At 45.8% G+C, this 21,027-nt stretch overlaps 1 protein-coding gene across 5 annotated transcripts; it reads left to right on the plus strand.

Annotated features, from left to right (window-relative positions):
* Nucleotides 1-13,561: 13,561 nt before the first annotated feature.
* CUEDC2 (CUE domain containing 2) lies at nt 13,562-21,018 on the plus strand. 5 transcript variants are annotated; one of them, XM_027851967.1, is made up of 11 exons: nt 13,562-13,647; nt 15,049-15,180; nt 17,491-17,516; nt 18,033-18,120; nt 18,668-18,811; nt 19,064-19,125; nt 19,242-19,384; nt 19,852-20,031; nt 20,255-20,316; nt 20,511-20,571; nt 20,658-21,018. In XM_027851967.1, exons 4-11 carry the CDS (start codon nt 18,047-18,049, stop codon nt 20,802-20,804), a joined length of 873 nt encoding a protein of 290 aa, XP_027707768.1. In that variant the 5' UTR covers nt 13,562-13,647; nt 15,049-15,180; nt 17,491-17,516; nt 18,033-18,046; the 3' UTR covers nt 20,805-21,018. The 5 variants fall into 5 exon arrangements, with proteins under 5 accessions (XP_027707768.1, XP_027707766.1, XP_027707767.1 ...); XM_027851965.1 differs by lacking the exon at nt 17,491-17,516; XM_027851966.1 differs by lacking the exon at nt 17,491-17,516 and having other exon boundaries at nt 13,607-13,639.
* The last annotated feature ends 9 nt before the right edge of the window (nt 21,019-21,027 follow it).

Raw genomic sequence — 21,027 nt, forward strand, 5'->3', positions numbered from 1 at the left:
TAATGAGCCAATTACTTAGCAGTTCTAAGAATCACCAGTTGATTCCACCAGGTCCAAAGAAGACTTGATCCAACCCCTTTTCTTACCTGCTCCTGCTATAATGGGAGGGGAAACAGAGAACATGACTGAGGAAGGTTAGAAATGGGACGAGAGGCACCTCTGGAGGTGAGACAAGTCCAAGTGTCCTGCATCCCTTTACCAAGACAGAGAATCTAGAGCTCAGAATCACTTAGGCAGGCAGCAACACTATTTTAGCCTTGTTAGTTAGCTTGCTAACCTACAAACATGGAGGACACATCTTTGCCCTTGAGATAGGGATGCTCCTCTTTTAAGTCACAGGCAAACAGTGCTGAGAGCAGTGAATCTGTTCCATCTTCTCCCGCCTTTGGAGATCTTTTGAGATGGAACCTGGGGTAGTTTTCACAGCTGCTTTGGAGGAAGAAGAATGAAAGTCAGAGAAAAGAAGAGCCACTTTGAATTCTAAGATTCAGTGGGAGGTGTGGATGTGAGTGGGAAGATTGCTAGGAACTGGGGGAGGGAAGTAGCTAACAGGAATGACCAAGACAGAGTAGAAAGCAGACTTATCTGTATGGTTCAAAAAAGGACCGTACCAGCAAAGATACTTGGATGATGGGAGAGATGGGGAGGTGGGGAAAACAGGTAGTATATAGAAAAGCTTTAAAAAGTATGTTAGCATTCTGATCTGGAGTTATGAAAGATGGAATATAACCTGTGTACAGTTTCTTTGATTTCTGTTTTGCTATTAAATTGGATAAATGGGTTTCTTTTATAATTGCCATATGTATGTTCATTGTGATGCCAATATTTGGTGCAAAAAATGGTCAAGCCTTAGATGTAAAGCTTGGGGTCTTATTTTCCCCAATTAACAAAACAGTAATCAGAAATTAGATTAAACGGAAAATCCCATCCCCTAAACTAACAAGATTTAAGGGAGCAGATAAATATAGTTCTAACCTAGTACCCCCTCTCTCTGAAAAAAGCAGGGTGACCAACCTTCTGGGCCCAACTTCCTGCTTTCCTTCTTGGCAGGAATTAAATCCTCCCTTGGAGAAGTGGGGGGCAGGGTGGGAGGAAGAGATTAGAAACGTCTATTCTGCTTCCCTTTGAGCCACATGATGACGTTCCCCTGCTGTGCGTGGGGGCTGGCCTCTCGCTACAGGGAAAGATAGCTACTAGATTTTTTTTCTTTTCTAGTTTGTTAGTGAGTCCTTTCTTCATCCTTTGACCTTTGTTTTGATCATTGTAAGTCTTAGTTTTTTAAGGGGTGTTGTTCAGTCATGTCTGACTCTTTGTGACCCCATTTGGGGTTTTCCTGGAAAAGATACTGGAGTGGTTTGCCATTTCCTTCTCTAGTTTATTTTACAGATGAAGAAACTGAGACAAACAGGGTTAAGTGACTTGCCTAGGGTCACATAGCTAATAATTGTGTGAAGCCACATTTGAACTTGGGTCTTCCTGACACCAGGCTCAGCACTCTATCTACTGTGCCAGCCAGTCATGTGCTTTTAAGGGAAGCTAGTGGTTCCCTTTGGGGAAATGCCATATACTGAAACTTCTAGGTTATACCTGGGTGGGTCCAATAAACTAGAAAATGAAATGTCTCCAAAGTGAAGGAATCTTAGCCAGAAAGATTAAATAAACCTTGTATCTTCTTTGTTTGATCATCCTTTCTACTTAATTCTCTAAAAAAGTCTTACTTTATCCTCACCTTTCTTGTTTGGTTTAGGAGAAGGGAAGAGCTGGGGGAAAGCTGGGTACCATGAGGGCCTAGAAGGGATTTGTGGCAGCTATAATACTTAGAGATTATATTTTTTCTCTTATATTAATAACCAATTATTAAATTAAGATTAATGTTCTCCTTTACTATTTCCTCATTCAGAAACCAACCCCTGTGGGTTATTCAGCCAGTCTCTGAAGGTCATTGCTCATGGATGATATTGCCTTAGCCCACCATCATTGTTCATTGTTCATTGACTGGGTAAAGATGGATGCTTTTGTCCACATAGCTGGAGGCAGCTGAGTCTGCAGCAAGAGGAGCTTTCAGCCTACCTCCTTATTGATTGTTAACCAATCAGAGTTGATTTCCACTCACAGATGCAGCCCCTTTTCCAAAGGCTTTTTAAGCATTCACTGTTTTTAAGGTTCGTAATAGATTTCTGAGAGTACCACTGACCTCATTTTGTTAATTATTTGCTAGCCATAATTAATAAATTGATTATTAATTACCTAGAAACTAGGTCCCTCGGACTTTTCATTCATCACAATACAGAAGCTGCCACCCCAGGGAATCTGGGGCTTGAGCTTATTTGAGAGTAAGGAAACCCCCAAAGAGAAGGGTTTGGGGAGTCTGATGGTGATTCCTATACATCCTGGTTGGGTTTATGGTTTGCTTGATTTCCTTTACCTAAGTAAGTATTAATAATGAAGATTAAACTTAAAAGTGTGTGTATACATTTTCCCCCACAGAATCATTTAAAAATATTTATTAGCACACTCCTGAGGATAAGACACACATTTTTGGACATGACTAGTGCAGGAATTTGTTTTGCTTGGTTGCATGTATTTGTTACAAGGGTATGTTTGTTTGGTGGAAAGAGAAAATAAATTTTTTAATGGAAAAAAAGTTTAATTTAAAAAACCCAACAATTCTATGAAGTAGCTGTTATAAATATTCCCATTTTAGGAAACTGAGACTGAGAGAGGTTCAATAATTTGCCTATGGTTGTTGTTTGTCCTTAGCGCTCAGAGAGACCCAAAATGACATCATGATGTAAATGTCAGAGGCAGGATTTGAACTAAGGTCTTCTTTATTCCATGTCAACTGATCTAGCCATTATTTCACGTTGCTGACTCTTGGAGGTTGGAGTCTGTTTTTTTTTCTTTAATTAATTTATTTTTATTTATAAACAATCACTTCCATAAGCTTTTGAGTTTTAAATTTTTCTCCCTCTCTCTCCCAACCTCCCTCCCCAAGATGGTGTGTAATCTGATATAGGCTATACGTATACATTCAGGGTGTGGTTTTAAAAAAAAAAAACTTCAGGCCCAGTAATCTTCACACTATTCAGTGTCTAATGCTAGGTTCTGACATTTTGGAATTAGTCACTACATCTATCTTTTAGCCCCAGGTAATAACAATAACAACAACAATAATAACTATTAAGTAGCTAGCACTTATATAGTACATACTGTGTTCCAGTCACTATGCTAAGTGCTTTACAAATATATCCTCATTTGATCTTCATAACAATCCTGTGAGGTAGACGCTATTATCATCCCCATTTTACATTTAAGGAAACTGAGGCAAGCAGAGGTTAAGCGGCTTTCCCAACATCCCGCAGCTAGTAAGAGTCTGAGGCTGAATTTGAACTCAGATCTTGCTGACCCCACACCCAGAATGCTATCTACTGCACTACCTAGCTGCCCAGGTCTAGTTTATAAGATCAATAGGACTATACATTTAAACCATGGGGCTTTAACCTTTTTGGCTTTATGGACCCCTTTGGCAGTCTTTTGAAGTCTGTGGACCCCTTCTCAGAATGATGTTTTTAAATTCGTAAAGTAAAATGTACAGGATTACAAAGGAACCCAATTATATTGAAATAAAGATGCATTTTTTTTCCCATCTAAGTTCATAGATCCCTCAAAGCTATCCATGGGCTTGTTAGGACAGACCTTTAGAAAGTCATCTAATCCAATCCCTTCATTTTACAGACACTTACTAGCTGTGTGACCCCATTTGCCTCAGTTTCCTCATCTGTAAAATGAGCTGGAGAAGGAAATGGCAAACCGCCCCAGCATCTCTGCCAAGAAAACCTCGAATGGGGTTATGAAGATTTGGACATGATGGTAACTCAACTCAGCCGAGATTGAAGGGTTTCCTAAAGTTTCTAGAGTAGCAAGCTGGGTTAGGGGCATGATGTAGACTGACAGCTTCTCTCATATCATCTTCTTTCCAGAGTCTTTTCCTTCCACAACCTGAAGTGGCTTAGCATTGTGCATCTTCCGTCCCAAAGCCGGAAGCCAGAAGTGCCCAAAGTGATTGTGGAGTTAGAAGAGAGTCGACCTCAAGGTCACAGGTGACCCCTGTGACCTAGGCTGCTTCCATCACCTTCCATTAAGTAGTCAAAATACTTAAGCAAGCCCTTACATTAAAATTGAATGCAGGTACTTCTTGTTATGTGGTGGGAGAAGTGCACATCATTACATTGCTAAGTCCAAATCCAATTCTTTATCTCCTTTGCCTCCCCAGGGATTTTGGATTTTCAGTCAAATTGGTCCTTCATTCCTTCGCTTCCCTGCCTCCCCAGCCCAGTCCAGTTTGATAGTTCTACTCTACTGGAACCTGAGGAAGAACTGGTCTCATCTGGTCTCCTCTTTCTCTCTTCCCACCTCAGCTGAGCTCTCTTGCTTCTCCAAGCCTTTCTGCCTCCTCTGCTTCCCACCCCAGACAAAAAGGATTCCTTTCTCTGACTTCAGAAGCTATCTTCCTCCAGTTCTCTGACTCTTAAGTAACCTGTCGTTCATTCAAAGTCTTTACTGAGCCCCAGCTCTGGGACTAAAAGGAGGAAAATTAGGCAGCTCCCCAGGGTACAACACTCAGAGGAGAAGGGGATTGCAATACAAGGGACAGATTTAAATGTGATCTTTTAAAAATGTACATGTTTTTTAATGTCATAAATTCTGCTCTTTACATGGAACGTAGATATTTGTTTTATATATGAAGTTACATGTATTGCAAGGAAAGCTCAAAGCCTCCCACTTGCCATATGCCAGGCATTAATGCTAAACGCTGGGAATATAAATACAAGCAGAAAGAAACATGGTCCCTGCCCTCAAGGGATTTACATTCTAATAGGAGAATACATAAAAAGAAGCTGAAAATCTGGGGATTGTGGGGAACAAAGGTACCCAAGGGGGTAGGGTAGAGGAAGTCAGGAGTGTACCCTCGACAGGAATGAGGCTGGGCTGGCCCAGGCACTGTCCTTAACTGAGGGCCCTGGGAGGAACTATCTTGTTGGAGGAAGGGGCTGAAGAGGTTAGGATACTCTCAATGTGCGAATTCCAGGGCTGGAGTGGACTGGATGAAGAGCTGGGTCACAGAATACAGAGGAATATGGCACACACTGCAAGAACCAGAGATCCCAGGCCAGATGTGATCTGGTAATAGGACTTCATTCACTCAACAAATGTTCATCCAATCATCTGTGCAGAACACTGTGCCAGGTGCTGGAGGAGAAACAAAGCTTAGACAAGACACAGTCTCTGCCTCCGAGGTGTCTGTAATTTCAGACAAGGGATAATATTTGTGCACAGATGTGGAGAGGTGGAGTACTATTTAATCAAGTGTAGAGATGGCAAACGCTGATTAGATCAGGCAGTAACACTGCAGAGTGTTTGAGGCTAAACCCATTAAAACGTAGTAAGAAAACATTTAACAAAATAAAAATACAACAAAGCATAGATAATATTAATATGTGGTTTTCTAAGTCAATGTGAGGCCCACAGAGTTTGCCACCACTGATGTGGCAGATAGAGATCTGACCTACCCAAGAAGCCAGGAAGACCTGGGCATGACACTAAGCAATTCTCTAAGAGTTTAATTTTCAGAGAAGGTGCTCACAGGGCAGCTAGGTGGCACAGTGGATAGAGCACCGGCCCTGGAGTCAGGAGGACCTGAGTTCAAACCCAAGTTCAAATCTGACCTCAGACGCTAGCTGTGTGGCCCTGGGCAAGTCACTTAACCCCAATGTTTATGTTTCCTTACATGGGAACTCCCAATAGGGATAAAATCACAGCCCCTATTCCCTGTTTACAAATATAGTATTAATTAGAATATAAGTACATGAGAAGAATACAAAGTAGTAAGAGCTCATGAGAGAGTTCATTTCTAATTAGGGGGAATCACAGAAAGCTCCAGAGGATGAGGAGCCCAGAATGAGTTGAGATGATCATGGAAAGCTTCCTGGAGGGAAAGGAGGAATAAGCTTTTATTAAGCACTTACTCTGTACCAAGTATACTTTACAAGTATTAGTTCATTTGATCCTCACAGTGAGGTAGTGTGCTATCATCATCCTTATTTTACAGCTAAAGAAACAGACAGACAAGAGGTTAAGTGACTTGCCCAGGGTCTCACAGCTAGTAATTGTCTAAGGTCAAATTTGAACTCAGGTCTTCCTGACTCCAGGCCTGGAGCTCTATTGACTGTACCACCTACCTGCCTCAGCTGAAAGAGGTAGAAATTGACAGGGCCTTGAAGGATGGAATAGGATATGGAAGGGGAGGATGCTGTGGAGGAGAACAAAGGTACAAAAGGAGGTGTGTTCAGGTTAGTTCAGGCTCCAGGAGCTGTAGAGCTGACCCAGAGCCTCAGAGATGGCTGCTAGGACAGATCCATGGGTGAATATCGTACAAACAGATCACTTGTACAGTGCCTTTGCCTCCCCGGGTGTCCGGGCTCCACTAGATTGAGGCCACTGGGCTCCAGAACTGATTTCCTAGGGCATCTGCATGAGCTCACAGCCTATGGAATTCAGTTCTCAGAGCCAAATGCCAGGTGTGGGCACAAGAAGGGGCATCACGTCTGGGCACTAAACACTGGTTAAAAAAAAAAGTATGAGAGTCAACACAAGCAGGAATGGGTGACACTAATCTTGAGCAGGGTGCCTTGTGGCATGGGTGTGCTTCCAGGTTCTCTGAAAAAATTATTGTGACCAAGTCATGCTTTTAAGTTAAATCTGAACTATGAACATTTTAAGTTTAGACAATCAACAAAATACTAAAATCAAGCCCTGGTGGGTATCATTTGTGGATTTCTCTGATGTGAATGTTCACACTGAAAAATTTTGAGCCCATAGGCATTGGCTCCATCCAGCACGCCCCAGGGTATGAGTCGCAGGCCCAGGACGGGTGTGACAGGTCAGAGTTCAGCTCCAGCCTTCCCAGAGACTTAGCTGCACCCGCCACCCCATTCTAACCTTCAACTCCTAAATAAAATCCCTTCAGAGGGAGTCTTCCATTCCTCTTCCTCTAAGCAAGACTGCTCTGAAAAAGTTCTGATTAATTCTTTATTTTGTAGGGGGATAGTGAGGACAAGGAGAGGATCTTTATTTGTAAAATGGAAGATTTCACAGACTAATAATAGCTTGTTTCCCTGTCTAGTAATCAGCAGGGTTTTTGGAGGTCGAACCACCTTCCTTTTCAGACCCTTTTGGTTGTTTCCCATCTTTACTCTGGAAAAGCAGAGAGTTTTTACCTGTTCATTAGTCTCTGGCCTGGATGAACTAATTTCCCACTCCAGAGAAGGTATAAGGAGTATGACCTATGGTGGAAGTAGGAATATGAAACCCAGAGGGTCCCTGGCTCTGTTCCCATCCCCACTGTCTGTGCTCTCCTTGATCTGCCCCCTAGAATCTTAGGGTTCATTCTCTCTCCTTTTAGAAGAATCTTCCCTTTAAAGTGCTCTAGCTAGGGGTTTGTCTTAGACTAGGAGTTCTTAATATCTATCTATGTATCTATTCATATACATATATGGATAATATATGTATAGGTATTACACATATATATGTATTATATATATATATATATACACACACATACATACATATATATGTATATATATATTTGTATCATGGATCTCTCTGAAGTCTGGAGAAACCTACGGACCCCTTCTTCCATTTCAATTTATTTATTTATTTTTTAGCTTTCAACATTCACTTCCACAAGATTTTGAGTTCCAAATTTTCTCCCTATCTCTCCTCTCCCCACACCCCATGACAGCGTGCATTCTGATTACTTCTTCTTCCAATCTGCCCTCCCTTCTACCAAGCCCCCCCCTTCTCTTATCTCCTTCCCCTTCTATTTTCTTGTAGGGTAAGAGAATACTATACCCCATTGCCTGTTTATCTTTGGACTCCTTCTCAGAATAATGTTTTTAAATGCATAAAATAAAATTTAAAAAATTGCACAGAAAACCAATTCTATTGAAATACGGTTATTAAAATATCCTTAAAAACAACCTAGTTCATGGACCCCAGGTTAAAAACCTTTCTAGATGCTAAGCAGCTGGTGGCACTGAGGAAAGCAGCCTGTAAAGGAAAAGAAATGACCTCCTTCCTGCCCCCAGAAAGATATAGATAATGGAATCTACCTCTGAAGTACCATGGAGAGAGTGGGGGTCTTAGGGTCAGTGGAGACTGGATGATGGTGGTGATGGTGGTGATGGTGGTGATGGTGGTGGGCAGGTCTTGGCCTGGCCGGAGTCCTAGACCCCCAGGGGTTGGACCTCTTCCTCTTTTCGGTCTGCTTGTAGCCCTAGCAAGGAGAGGAAGTGAGGGAGAGAATGGGAGGGGAAAGAAGAGGATGAGAGAGGAGCAGGGGTAGTGTGAGAGGCAACAGTGACTTGGAGTCAGACTTTGGTTCAATTCCCAGTTAGTCGTGTGACTTCCTAGCTTTGTAAATCACTCACTGTCTCTGGGACTCAGTTTCCTTAGCTATAAAAATAATTGATTGAATTGGATGATGTCTAAGGTCCCTTTCAGCTCCAGTATTCTATGATTCTATTAAAAGGGATTTCCCAGAAAGATACTTTCACTTTCCAGGGCTATTTCAGGGGACAGGGCAGGGGAAGGCCCTTCGTCTGGGGAAGGAGCCAGTCCTGCCCAGTAGGAAGTGCTGCAGCTGATTCCCTAAGAAGTTGTGGGGGCAGTGGCCTCCTCTCCCACTCCTCAAGCCCCCCAAAAGCTGAATGCAGCAGGGCATGGGGGGATGGACAAAGCATCCTGCTTCTTCCTGTGGTACTCACCCAGGCCTCCCTTGGCTCTCAGACTCCTCTCGGCCAGGCAGTGAGCTTGGCTCACCCAGGGCTTCTTAAATAGGATCCTTTACCCCACCCCCTGCCCGCCCCAGCCTGCTCTTCTGAGAAAGGAGGAAAAGTGTGGGAGGCAAGGACTTTGTGCTTGTAGAACCCTCTCTGACTCCAGACCAGGGCAAGGATACAAATTCCCACCGGGAATTCCCACCCCATCCCCACCTCCCCTCACTTGTCGGTCACCCCCTTAGCTGGGGCCCCAGTCAGATGTGGTCCTCCTAGGGGTTAGGGGGTGGGTAATGTGCCTGTGTGTGTGTGTGTGTGTGTGTGTGTGTGTGTGTGTGTGATGAATTTTTCTAACTTCCCTCAAAGTTAAAGAAGTCTGACCCACATCTTTCTCCCTATAATTTAAACCTCAGCTTGAGCTAGAGAGCAACCCCCTCCCCTTCTCTAAAGAGGAGTCATCATTCCATTTGGTGAAAAGTATACTAGACTAGGAAACAAGGGACCTGGGTTTGAGTCTCAGCTCTGCCACTAACTATATGACCTTGGGCAAATCATGGCTCCCCTTTCTGGTCCTGTTTCATTAACTGTAAACTGAGATAATCAAAATAACTCACATATAGACAATTTTTAGGTGGGTCCTTGCAGCAGGCCCATGTAAGTAGCCTTGCTCCCTATCTAGGAGTGTGATGCTAAGAATCAAATAAAAAAAAAAAAAAGAAGGGTGGGAAAGTGACTACGAATTGCATGCATAGGTGAAGAATGACCTTTTTTAGGGAGGGGGTTAGGCAATGGGGTTAAGTGACTTGCCCAGGGTCACATAGCTATTAAGTGTTATGTGTCTGAGGTTGGATTTGAACTCAGGTCCTCCTGAATCCAGGGCAGGTGTTCTATCCATTGTGTCACCTACCTGCCCAAAGAATGACCATTCTTATTGTGAATGGAAGGCTTAGGTTGGTCCTTGGCGTGGATGGAGACAAGGACAGGATGATCACCCCTGCTGCTCAGCTGGAGGGTGGGAAGGATTGATATCCTTGAGTCCGTGCAGGAGAGGATACGGACGCTCTTATTCCTGTTCTTTGGAGGGAAAAACTGAGGTTGAGTGTATTTTTGGTGATGGTCTAAGGAAGGAGTGGGTTTCTAGCCAAATAGGACTAGGACTTAGGAGTCTGGGCTGGGACGTCTGGAAGCCTGTCTTCTTGAAGCCCTCAATACTTGGGAGCAGATGGGGCTCCAGGCTCAGAGGTGCCTTCTTATACCTGTGAAATCTATTCTCCAGCTCCCCCATCTGAAAGGAATAGGACAGTACCCTGTCCCATCTCCTAGCCCAACCAACCAGAAACCTTACCCCCTAGGGCTTGGTCAAAGAGGGTCCTTAATAAGAAGTTGACTCAGGGTAGGGAGTGGATCAGAAGGCAGGAGAGGTTATCTCTGCATTGGGATTCAAGGTAGAGGGGACAGCATCATTCCCCCCAATTTTCCTAGTAATCTAGAAGCTGGGGAGTAAAAAAATTTTTATTATTCCTAACTTCTATTCTTCTAGTTCAGCAGAATGGGGTGGGGGGTAAAGAGGTGGAGGAGGGGAAGATAAAGGGGGTTGGTGGGGGTGGGAACCCACGGGACCATCTGGAGAGGAAATGGGAAAGTTCTCGGAATGTGAGAGGCCTCGTCATTAGGGATTATGCAATGAGGAGGCCACTTCAGGGACTGTGGGGGTGTGACAGCAGGATTGGAGTAGACCTTTGGAGGCCAGGCTTCGGGGAGGAGAGGAGTAAAAGCGGTTGGGGCAGATGAAGGCTAGGGGCCCTATCCCCTCCTCAGGGCCCCCGTCTTGGCTGAGGTTCAAAGCTGGCAGCCCTCTGTTAACCCTTGCATTGTTCTTCGAGGGGAGCTTCCCTGGAGCTCCCAGAAGCCAGGGACATGGTCTTGAAGTCTAGGTAGAGGGAAGGGGAGAGGCACTAAATGGGATATGCACTAGGGGAAGAGGGGCTTAGTTTGAGGATTACCATTCTTGGGTTCAGTGGCTCCTTTTCCCACCCACGATCCTTTGTGGGATTCAGTTTACTCCTATGCAGGAGATTGGTGCTCTGGCTATCCTACCTGCCTCCTGTTGGCAAGGGATGGGGACTGCCTCTTTTGCTTGTGGGGATTTCCAAAAACATACTTGGCCAAGGTCACTTTTCCCCCTCCCTATGCATTACCTTTTGACTCCAATGCTCTCTCACCTGTCATTCAATAAATATTTAAGTACCTACGATGCACCAGGCACTGTGCTAAACATTGGGTTTAAAAAGAAAGGCAAAGACAGTCCCTGCTCTCAAGCTCATATTCTAATGGACTCCAGGTCACTCTTCTGCTATTCAGCCTTGCTTCTTAAAGGGTAATAAAGTCAGGGGACTGGAGTGAGGGGCCACAGGGACTTTGGAGTTCCCAGCTCACAGCCCATGAGCTGGAAAGCTGAGCCAACTGGAGGTAAAAGAGGAAACTCCTGCCATCCCCTCCGTGAGTCACTTTATTAGGGCTTCCTGACCCTCTTTCTCATTGACATCCACTAGAATCCCAGACTCCAAACCTTCTCTAGAAAAGCTTGTATCTGTTCTTAGTTTTTGGTCTTTTCTTGGAGAATTTACCTCTTCAGAGCCTTAGGGGTCCTTCAGGTAGATTTATGCCCAGGGGTGGCTCTAAATCCTTACCCTGCCCTAGCCCTGCACAAAAATGCCAATGCTGGGGAAGCCCATAATTGCAGCCCAGCCCGTAATGCCCCAAGGACTAAGAAACCCAGGCATCCCAGAGCCTAGCCATTAGAGGTGGGGAAAGGACTGATGCTTTTCCAGTAGGGGAGAGAGAAAGAGGAAACATGCATTTTTTCTTCCCCTCCTCTATTTGGCTTTGAAGAGATTAACCCAAGGGAAGAAAGCCTGGAAGGACTGAAGGAGAGAATGGGAATCTGATTCTGGGCCCCTTGGTAGTGGAGAACAAACCCAAAACCTAAAAAAGTTTTTAGAAGGAATTTTATTAAATAGGTTTGGCAGAGAGTTTTTTGTTTATTTGTTCAACTTGTTTCGGTCATAGCAACTCTTTACGACCCCATTTGGGGTTTTCTTTGGCAGAGATACTGGAGTGGTTTGCCTTTTCCTTCTCCAGTTCATTTTACAGATGAGGAAACTGAGGCAAACAGGGTTAAGTGATTTGCCCAGGGTCACACAGAGCCAGAAAAACGTGTGGCTCTATAAGGCTCACATTATATATAGTTCCAACAAGGGTATAATTGAGTAACCTGCACATAGGCAGTCTCCCAAAAAGTCAGTTTCCTTAGGTTGCTTGAGATGTACATCAGTAGGTAAATATAAACATTCAATAAAATTTGAGTAGATGCCAAAACATAAGCTTTTGGGCAAACCCAAAACACAAGCTTTGAGTGGAGTCCCAACTATTCCTTGCAGTAATCTCTGGCTCCCCTGGAGGATCTCTGGAGTCAGCATGACCTATACACATCCTGAGCTAAACTATATCTAGTCCACAAGGCAAGATTCAAACAATTTTAATAAATAATAAAGTATTTTCCCTATACCTTCTGGCCTCAGACCCCAGATGCCCCAAGCGACTGCCAAACTATATTGGATAGATTTAGGATTGCAGAATTTGGAAACTGAAATTTGGAAGCTTACTCTAAGAAATAATCTACTGCAAAATGAGGTTGAGAGGTCATAGCGGATTACAGATATGGAAGAGAGCTCAAGAGACCATAGAGTCCAACCCTCTTACTTCACAGAAAAAGAAACTGAGTTCCAAGGAGTGACTTGATCTAGACCACACAGAGGTGACATATTAGAAATAAGATTTAGGTTTTAGAAGGTAGGATTTGAACCCAGGTTCTGTGGCTCCAAAGCCAGTGCTTTTCCCACTGTACTAAGCAAAACTTACCCAACTTCACAGAGTTAATAAGCAACTGAGCCAGGATATGAACCTCAGGTTTAGGCTCAGTTTCCTTATTTGTAAAATGAGAGATTGAAAGCACAGTGTTTTGTACAAAACAGAGCACAGCTAATCAATATTTGTTGAATTGGATTTGATTAGGTGGTCTGTGAGGTGCCTTCAAGGGCAGGTAGGTAGGTGGGGCAGTGCAGAGTGCTGGGCCTGGAGTCGTGGAGACTCATCTTCCTGAGTTCAGATCTGGCCTCAGACACTTACTAGCTGGGTGACCCTGGGCAAGTCCCTCAACCCTGTTTACCTCAGTTTCCTCATCTGTAAAATAAGCCAGAGAAGGAAATGGCAAAGCACTCTAGTATCTTTGCCCAAAAAATCCCAAATTGGATCATAAAGAGTCAACACGCTGAAAAACGAGATGCCTTCAAGCTCTAATGACTCCTTGAGGTAGAAAGATGGGGAGAGATGGAGGAGAGGAGCACAGGGCCAGGGATGGGCCAGGCTGGACCAACAAAGCAGGCACATCCCTGGACTTGGAGCCCTAAAACCTGGGTTCTGATCTCGGACCTTCTGGAGTCACGTAACTGCTCCTTGGGCCTCGGTTTCCCTATCTGTAAAATGGGAAGATAGACCCTTGGGGACCCTTCTTGCTCCGGCTGAACCTCAGTTTCCCCAAGTTAAAGGGACGGGGTTGCATTAGGTGACCAACTCTGACACCATGACGTCAAACACAGGAACGCCCCCACACCCCCCCTTTCCCTTAACAAAGATGGCCGACGCGGGGTCGCTCTAGGCCACGGCGCGCTTCTCTCGGTGGTGCGGGCGGGAACTGCGCTAGGACAAGCGGCCGCCTGCGCCAGTGCCAGCGCCAGCGCCGAGTGAGCAGGTGACCCCCCTCCCCTCCTCTTCTCCCCTCCCGTTCCCTTTTCCCCCTCCTCTTCCCTTCACCCCCCTCCTCTTCCCTTTCTTCCCCTCCCTGACCCGTTCCCGCCCCCGCACCCCGCAGGGCCAAGCCCGGTTCCGCGGGAAGAGGCGGGAGCCCAGCCCTGGGCACGGGGAGGCCTGAGGCTCGGTGGGCGCCGAGCCCAGGACCCCCGCCCCGCCCTGAACTAGCACGGCCTCGGGGTCTGCAGCCCTGCATCGCCCCGCTCTTTCCTCGTCTGCCCCCGCAGAGCACTGGACATCCTCCCTGACCCCCACCCTCCAGCTGTGCCCATCCCCACCTCTCCTGGCCCCCATCCTCCAGCCTCCCAGTCTCCATTCTCGTCCCTTAATCTCCTTTAGCCTCAGTTACTTCATGTGTAAAATGGGGGTGGATAAAAACAACATGTGAGTCAAATGAGATAACACATATAAAGCAGTTTGCAAACCTTAAATTGCTATTCTCATTATTATTATCCTGGTCTCCATCACTTACTCTATCAGCCTCAGTTTCCTTATCTGCAAAATAGGGATGATAATAGCACCCACTTCATAAAGTTGTTGTATCAAATGAGATCACTTGTATAAAACAATCTGCAAACCTTAAAAATGCTATATGAATTCTAGCAATTACATATTATATAAATAGTATCATTCTTGTCTTCATCATCATCCTCACCCCCATCCCCATTTATCTCCATCTTTCTCCCCTTCTCCACTCCCATCAGCTTGTTGTATCAAATGAGACTTGTATAAAGCGATTTGCAAACCTTAGTGTTATGTGAATTCTAGCTTATTATATTATATATTCTGTAAATATCATTATCTTTATCATTATCTTCATCCCTATTCCCACTTAACTCCATCCTCATCCCTTTCTCCATTATCCATCCATCCTTATTCCCATCTCGGTTCCCTTCCCAATCTGCATCTCTATCCCCATCTCCATCTCTTCCCATTAGTCTCCATCCTTATTCCCACCTCTGTCCTATCTATCCCTGTCCCATCCATTCTCATCCAGCCAGCAGACTTGGTGTGCTGGTTTGCTGTGTGGGAAGGCCAGGGGCTTGGCTCTGGGGAACTGTCTGGCTGAGGAGATGAGCATCATCAGCTCCCTGGGTGAATCAGCAAGATCACACAGAGCTGGAGTGTGGGGCCCAAAGTCTGCCCTGGGGCATGATGCTTATGGACGGGGAGTCAATAGTGTGGGTTGTCATGATCAGGACAGGCTTTCCGGGAGGGTCTCGCTGAGCTGGAACCTGGATGAGAAAAGGAGAAAGGGGAGAAATTTTGACAGATTTTTGAAGATGCTACCTGGTTTGTAATAAATTTACATTAAGCAAACTTTTTTCTCTTCTTTTCCCAGGACCTACTCTTTTTGAGGCCCTCTGCTGGGTAATTTGGGGAAAATCTCCAAGCTGACAATTTATAAGACAATATTTGACTTCATAGGACTATGAGTATAGCACAGTGTTTTATATACATTTGATCCTCACAAGTAAGTATTACAGGTATTATTAGTTCCTTTTTACAGATGATGAAACTGAGGCTTAGATTTGCTTGACTTATTTATAGGCTTACAGCTAATAAATATGGAAATCAAAATTTGAGCCTAAGTCTTTCCCTATTTTGAGTCATTCTCTCTTTCCACTACACTGTGCTAACATCATAGTTTATATAGAGGGGTCTATGGTATACTGGAGTGGTTTCTAACCTTTTGAGGCTACAAGGAGCCACTTTTAATGTGAAAACATGTTGAGGACCCTCACACACATATAAAAATAGTTGTGTCTACTTCTTGGGAAAGTACACGAAGACAGATGAGAAAATACTACAAATTCAGTAAGAATTTTTTTAGATTAACACTATATTTTACTATTCCTAACTGCATTGATGTACACTTGAAAAACATGTATGTTATATGTTCAGTATGTAGAATTTTTATGCTTATTCATGTATTCACAGACCACTTGTAATAAATCCCACAATCTCCAGAGCTCCTTAGCCTACAGGTTGAGAACCAGTGGGTTCTCAATAGGTCTTCCTTCCTTCCTTTCTTTTTCTTTCTTTTTCTTCCTCCTGTCCTCTCTCTGTCTCTGTCTCCTGCCTTCTATCTTCAGCAAGGAAGGCCCCATCTTCCTATCCTAAACCCATCTGAGGGTTGAAGAAAACAATCAGAAAAATGAATAAAAAGAGAGGAAAAGAAAGCCACTTTCTATTCCAATCTCATTTTATAAATGAGGAAACTGATGCCCAGGGGAAATCAATTTTTTTAAAGAAGCAACTTTTCAAAGATCACAATAAATTGGGGCAGAAGCAGTTCTAGAACCCAGGCCTCCTGATCCCTACCTGCTGCTCTTTCTGTTGATAACATGCTATTTTTCAGGGCCTCAGAGAAAAACCATTTCCCTCCCCAGAAATGACATCATTTATGCCTATTTATGGTTTTATAGCATAGTCAAGGGTTTTTTCCCTAGCAGAGATTCCTAGGCACATGACAACAATCAGAATTTGGGAATGATCCTGCCTTGGGGTCATGTGTCAGTCATTCCTAGAAGCTTCCAGAGTAAGCAGGCTAAGGGTAGGAGCTTTGAATGCTAGGAAAGAAGCTCCTTTAGCTTTGATGGAGCTGGGTTAAGAGAATCTTCAGGCTCTTCCTCTAGCCAGAAGCTTGGAATCCAGAAGCAGGGGAACCCCTTGTTGTTCAGGGGCCTGAGCTCGGTTCCAGGGTGGCACCGTAGCCAACCTTTCCTGCACCGAGCCATTTCCCTGAACTGTAAAACAAGGAGGTGGGATTGAGTGACCTCTGGTGTTCTAGTTCTAACATTTATGAGAATCTGTCGTTCTCAGAGCTCCTCTCCTCAGCTTCAGGCTCACCCTGATGCCTCATCATTGTGTGGTAAGTGACCCCGGGTTCTTCAGAGAACACAGAGCCCAAGTTTTGGCAAGTCCTGCCAAGACAGAAACGCTTTGAGTCTACTTGGGTTGTCTGACTGATAACCAGCCAGAGTTCAGAGTCGTCATCAGTTGACCTGGTGATGGGGTCAGTGAATTTTCTGACTAGAGCAACTCTTAAAGAAAACCCGTTGTCATTCGACCTGCAGTAGTGGAGGTGGGGTATATGCTCTGACAAGACTGCTGATTCTCGGATATGACCTTATGATCACAAGGGGCCTAAGTACTCATCTGGCCCAACCTTCTCATTTTACAGTCGAGGAAACTGAGGCCCAAGAAAGTGATGTGTCCAAGGTCAGAGAAGGACTGTCACAGGCAGGATTTGAACCCAGATGCTCTGACTCCGTAGCTAGTATTCTTTCTGCTGTATCACATTGCCTCATGTTTTCATTGCTCGGCAATGTATGTGCAGATTGACTGTGTCTCCCCAACCAGACTGTGGGATCTAGAACTGTGATTTCTTTTTTTCTGTCTCAGAAAACTGTAGCTGATCACTAAGGAGGTACCTTAGTGAAGGCTTTGTCATTCATAAAACTGCTATTAATTACCTGCCTCAGAGACCATGGTAGTAGTGAACGAGGGACCCCAACACGTGGCTGTTGGTCAGTCAACACAGATTTGTTGAGAAGGGATCCCCTGATAATCTTCTCTTAGCTTCTCCCTAGACTAGGACTAGGTCTAGGCAAAGGGTGTTAGGCTCAATCCCAGGCCTCAGCTGAGGGATCCCTCTGGAATAAAGAGAAGTTCCAAAGTCAGAGGCCTGGACTGGTGGGATGGGAGAGGGGTACTATGATGGTAAAGGAGAGAATTTATGAAATAACTTTTCCAACACATCCCATCCTCTCCCTTCCAGAAAAGCCCCTTTGTCTGGATGGACAGGTGGGTGGCTCTGGGATTCTGTTGTGGGTGGGTCTGTGACTTTGAGCCTTTTCCCCCAATGAGGGCCAGACAATGGGGACACTTGTGACCAGGCTCTCAGCCAGAGGGGTTTTGAAGGGCTGGGATTCCACCAGCTCAGAAGCATCTGACCCTGGGGGCCTCTGGGATTCTAGCGGGGGGGGGGGGGCGCCCTCTTGAAGGCTGGTCTAGGGGAAGGGCCCACTGCCCCTCAGACCTCTTTTCCCTCAGAGACTGGGCCTCCTCCATTACTCATCCCTGAGGAAAAGGAGAAAGGTGGGAGAACTTTAGGGATGCTGTACAGAGCTGGGGACCCAGTCTCCAGGGGAGCAGGGACTAGAGGTCTGAGATCCTGGGTAGAGTAAGACTTGGCAATCCATCTAGCTGATGGATAGTTTAAAGATAAAAGCTGGCAGTGTCCCCTAACCCCAGTGAGGTTAGTGAGCAGGAGCAAGAATGGAGACCAATGAGGGCTTCGTATCTTCTCTGCCCCTTTAGGAAACGAGAGAGCAATGGAACTTGAGAGCATCATTCGAGATACCTTAATCAGCTTTGCCCAAACCCATGTCCCAGGTGCTGATCTCAGGTATGTGCTGGCTCCTTGACCACCTCTGGCGGGGCTCTTAGAGGGTGGCTTCTCCTGTGGTTAGTGCTGCTTCTGCGAGCTCTGCAGTGGCTTCTCTCTCTCTGAAGCGGCATTTGGGGATTGGAGAAAGGGCTGTGTAGCTTGACTTGCCCTCTGTAGGGTACCTCTCCAGGTCTCCTAAGGAGATCTCCTCTGAGGGGAAGGATCACTTTGCTGTGGAATTTTCTGCCTGAATGCTTGCCTTTCAGTTCACTGTAAAGATGAATAGACTGAGGCTCAATGTGGATAATCTGCCCAAAATGTCATGAGGCGTGTAGGGCAGAACGGGGACTAGAAACTTGGGGTCGGAGAGGACTGCATATCCCTGCGGCACTCTGCTCTCCACACTTACCATCTCAGGGTGAATGAGGTTCAGCCCCGATCTAACTGCTCCTTCCCTTTTTTTAAAAGAGAGTAAGTCTCAGGAGTGAGGGACCAGAGCTGGGGGCAAGTGTGTGGAGCTGTTATTCCACAAGATGCTCCACCCCTCCCTATCTGTCCCTTCCAGTGGCTTGGATGAAGTTGTCTTCTCCTACATAACTGGGGTCCTGGAAGACCTGGGTTCTCCAGGGGCATCGGATGAGAACTTTGACATGGAAGCATTTGCAGAGATGATGGATGCTTATGTGCCTGGCTTTGCCAAGATCCCCAGGTGTGACTGGGGGTTCTTGTATCTTCCCTTCCCAATCCTTGACCCAGCCCTTTCCTTTCCAATTCCAGATCTCCCCTGGGCAAGCTGGGGCTATTGTGCCCACTTATTTTGGGATGGGAGTGGGTAGGATCGGGGGAACAAGGCTGGTAAGGCAAAGGAGGGAAGTCAGATGATAACTCCAGGGTTCACTGGGGTGGGGTCTGAGTGGAGGACAGAGTGGCTTCCTCACCCATGGTCCTGATTCCCTCTCAGTGGGACAGTTTGCGACATGATGTTCGACCTCTCAGGCCAGCTGAGTGATGCACGGAACAAGGGTGAGTTCTGGATTGGGACAGAATCAAGGGAATGGGTTTCAGAGCTCTTTTCTGGGACTTGGGCCCCCCTCCAATCCCTGTGACTGATTGAAAATCATATACTCTGTGCCTTTAAGAGAATGTATGTCCCAAGAGCCAGGAAGACAATGCTCCTACTTCTCCAGGATGTCTGCAGAGCCTGGAGGAAGGTACCCAAGAGATAAGGAAGTCTCGAGCACACACCTCTACCCCACTCCTAGGCGAAGGCACCAAGGCTGAGGTATGAGATGGGTGGGAGTGGGGAAAGGGCAGTGAGAATTAGACCTGAATGGTGGGGAAAGGAGGGGGCTTTTGAGAGGGCAGTCAAGGGCAACCTAAAGAGGGATGTGGATGCAGGAAAGACCTAAATTCAAATCCCACCTGTGACACGTACTGATTGTGAGACCTCGGCCAAGGGACTTCATCTTCCTGAACCTTAGATTCCTCTTCTGTACAACAGATAGAATACTTGTAACTCCTTCCACATATTTGAGTTATTGCTCTTATGTGTAGACAGCAACCTACCATAGTGGTACTGAGGACCTACTATGTGCAAAGTGTTCTCTGAATATTAATGGGGGTGTGTGGGTGGAACAAGTGCCCCCAGTCTTATGCCTTTTAGAGTCATGTGCTTGTATGTGTATGTGGTATTGAGGAGATCTTAAGTGATCAGCTTCTGGGCCTCTATCACCTGGTTCTGACTTGCAGGAGGTCTCTGAAACTGATGAGCTCCAAGCTGGGATACAATTGCTTCTGGAAATGTTCCCTTCTTGCACAGTGGGGAGGGCACAGCGGGTACTGTCCATGGCTCGGGGGAACCTGGAAGAGGCTGTTCACATCATGGTAGAGGAGAAAGTGGAGCCCCAAGCCTTAGGCCGCAGCTCAAAGGTATATGCCACAGACACTCCCCACTCCTGATTCTCTGGACCACTAATCAGGGCTTCCTTCCTCATCATGGCCAGAGATGGAAGGGGTACAAGGACCTAGGGTGGATGGGGAGAGATGGGTATAGACCCAAACCAGGGCTGAGTGTGGGGAACTCCAAAGGGAACCTTTAGGTAAATGGAGAAATGGGCCCAGATCGGCTATCTCATTCTGCCTTTCCTTCTAGGACACATCAAGGTTACAGGGAGCTCCTAGGAAGGAAGAACTGAAATCCTTCATTCTACAAAAGTGAGTTTGGAGGAGAAGGGAGATGTTAGATTGAGTAAGGTAGCCCTACAGTTATCTAAGCAATCAGTGAGAACCTCATCACCCAAAAGGTCTGTACTGGGGTTCCTGGTTTACCCCAAGTGCCTCTGACCTTTCCCCTAGTCCATGGGGAGGATGTCTGAACAGACATAGTAACCAGGGCTCCATCATGGCAGGTACATGATGGTGGACAGTGAAGAAGATCAGAAAACTCATAGGCCTGTGGCCCCAAAGGAGGTGAGTAGGTTGGGGGTAAGGGATAATGAGGACTACCTTTTCTGGGTCAAGGCCTCCTGTTCACCCCTAACCTGTATTCTTAACAGGCCCCTAAGAAGCTGATCCGATACATTGACAACCAGGTGGTGAGTACCAAGGGTGAGCGTTACAAGGACATTCGGAAACCAGAACCTGAAGGGATGAAGTCCACTTACATCAGTCTCAAACCAGCCCGGAAGTACAAGTTCCATTGAGTGTCCCCACCCTGGGGGAAGTTGAGGACTGTGGGCCAGAGGAGTCTGAAGGAGTTGGGGATAATGGCCCCCAAAGCCAAAATAAGACAGCTGGGCTAGTCCTGCCACCAGGGTCTTCTTGGCTAGGTGTTTATGAAGCCTGTTCTTCCCAAGCCAAGCTTAGTTTCAAAGTCTCTCCTGAAGTTTCTTTATTTGAGTAAAGTGTCCAGAGTGAGGCATGAGA

This window comes from Vombatus ursinus, unplaced genomic scaffold, assembly GCF_900497805.2.
Source record: "Vombatus ursinus unplaced genomic scaffold, bare-nosed wombat genome assembly UNPS02009205.1, whole genome shotgun sequence".
Taxonomy (NCBI): domain Eukaryota; kingdom Metazoa; phylum Chordata; class Mammalia; order Diprotodontia; family Vombatidae; genus Vombatus; species Vombatus ursinus.

Excerpts from the sequence above, each read along its gene's own strand:
- CUEDC2 (XM_027851967.1), top strand. The coding sequence starts at position 18,047 with ATGGAACTTGAGAGCATCATTCGAGATACCTTAATCAGCTTTGCCCAA. Across the intron at positions 18,121-18,667 it reads GTCCCAGGTGCTGATCTCAG|TGGCTTGGATGAAGTTGTCT; the intron begins GTATGTGCTGGC and ends TGTCCCTTCCAG. Across the intron at positions 18,812-19,063 it reads GGCTTTGCCAAGATCCCCAG|TGGGACAGTTTGCGACATGA; the intron begins GTGTGACTGGGG and ends ATTCCCTCTCAG.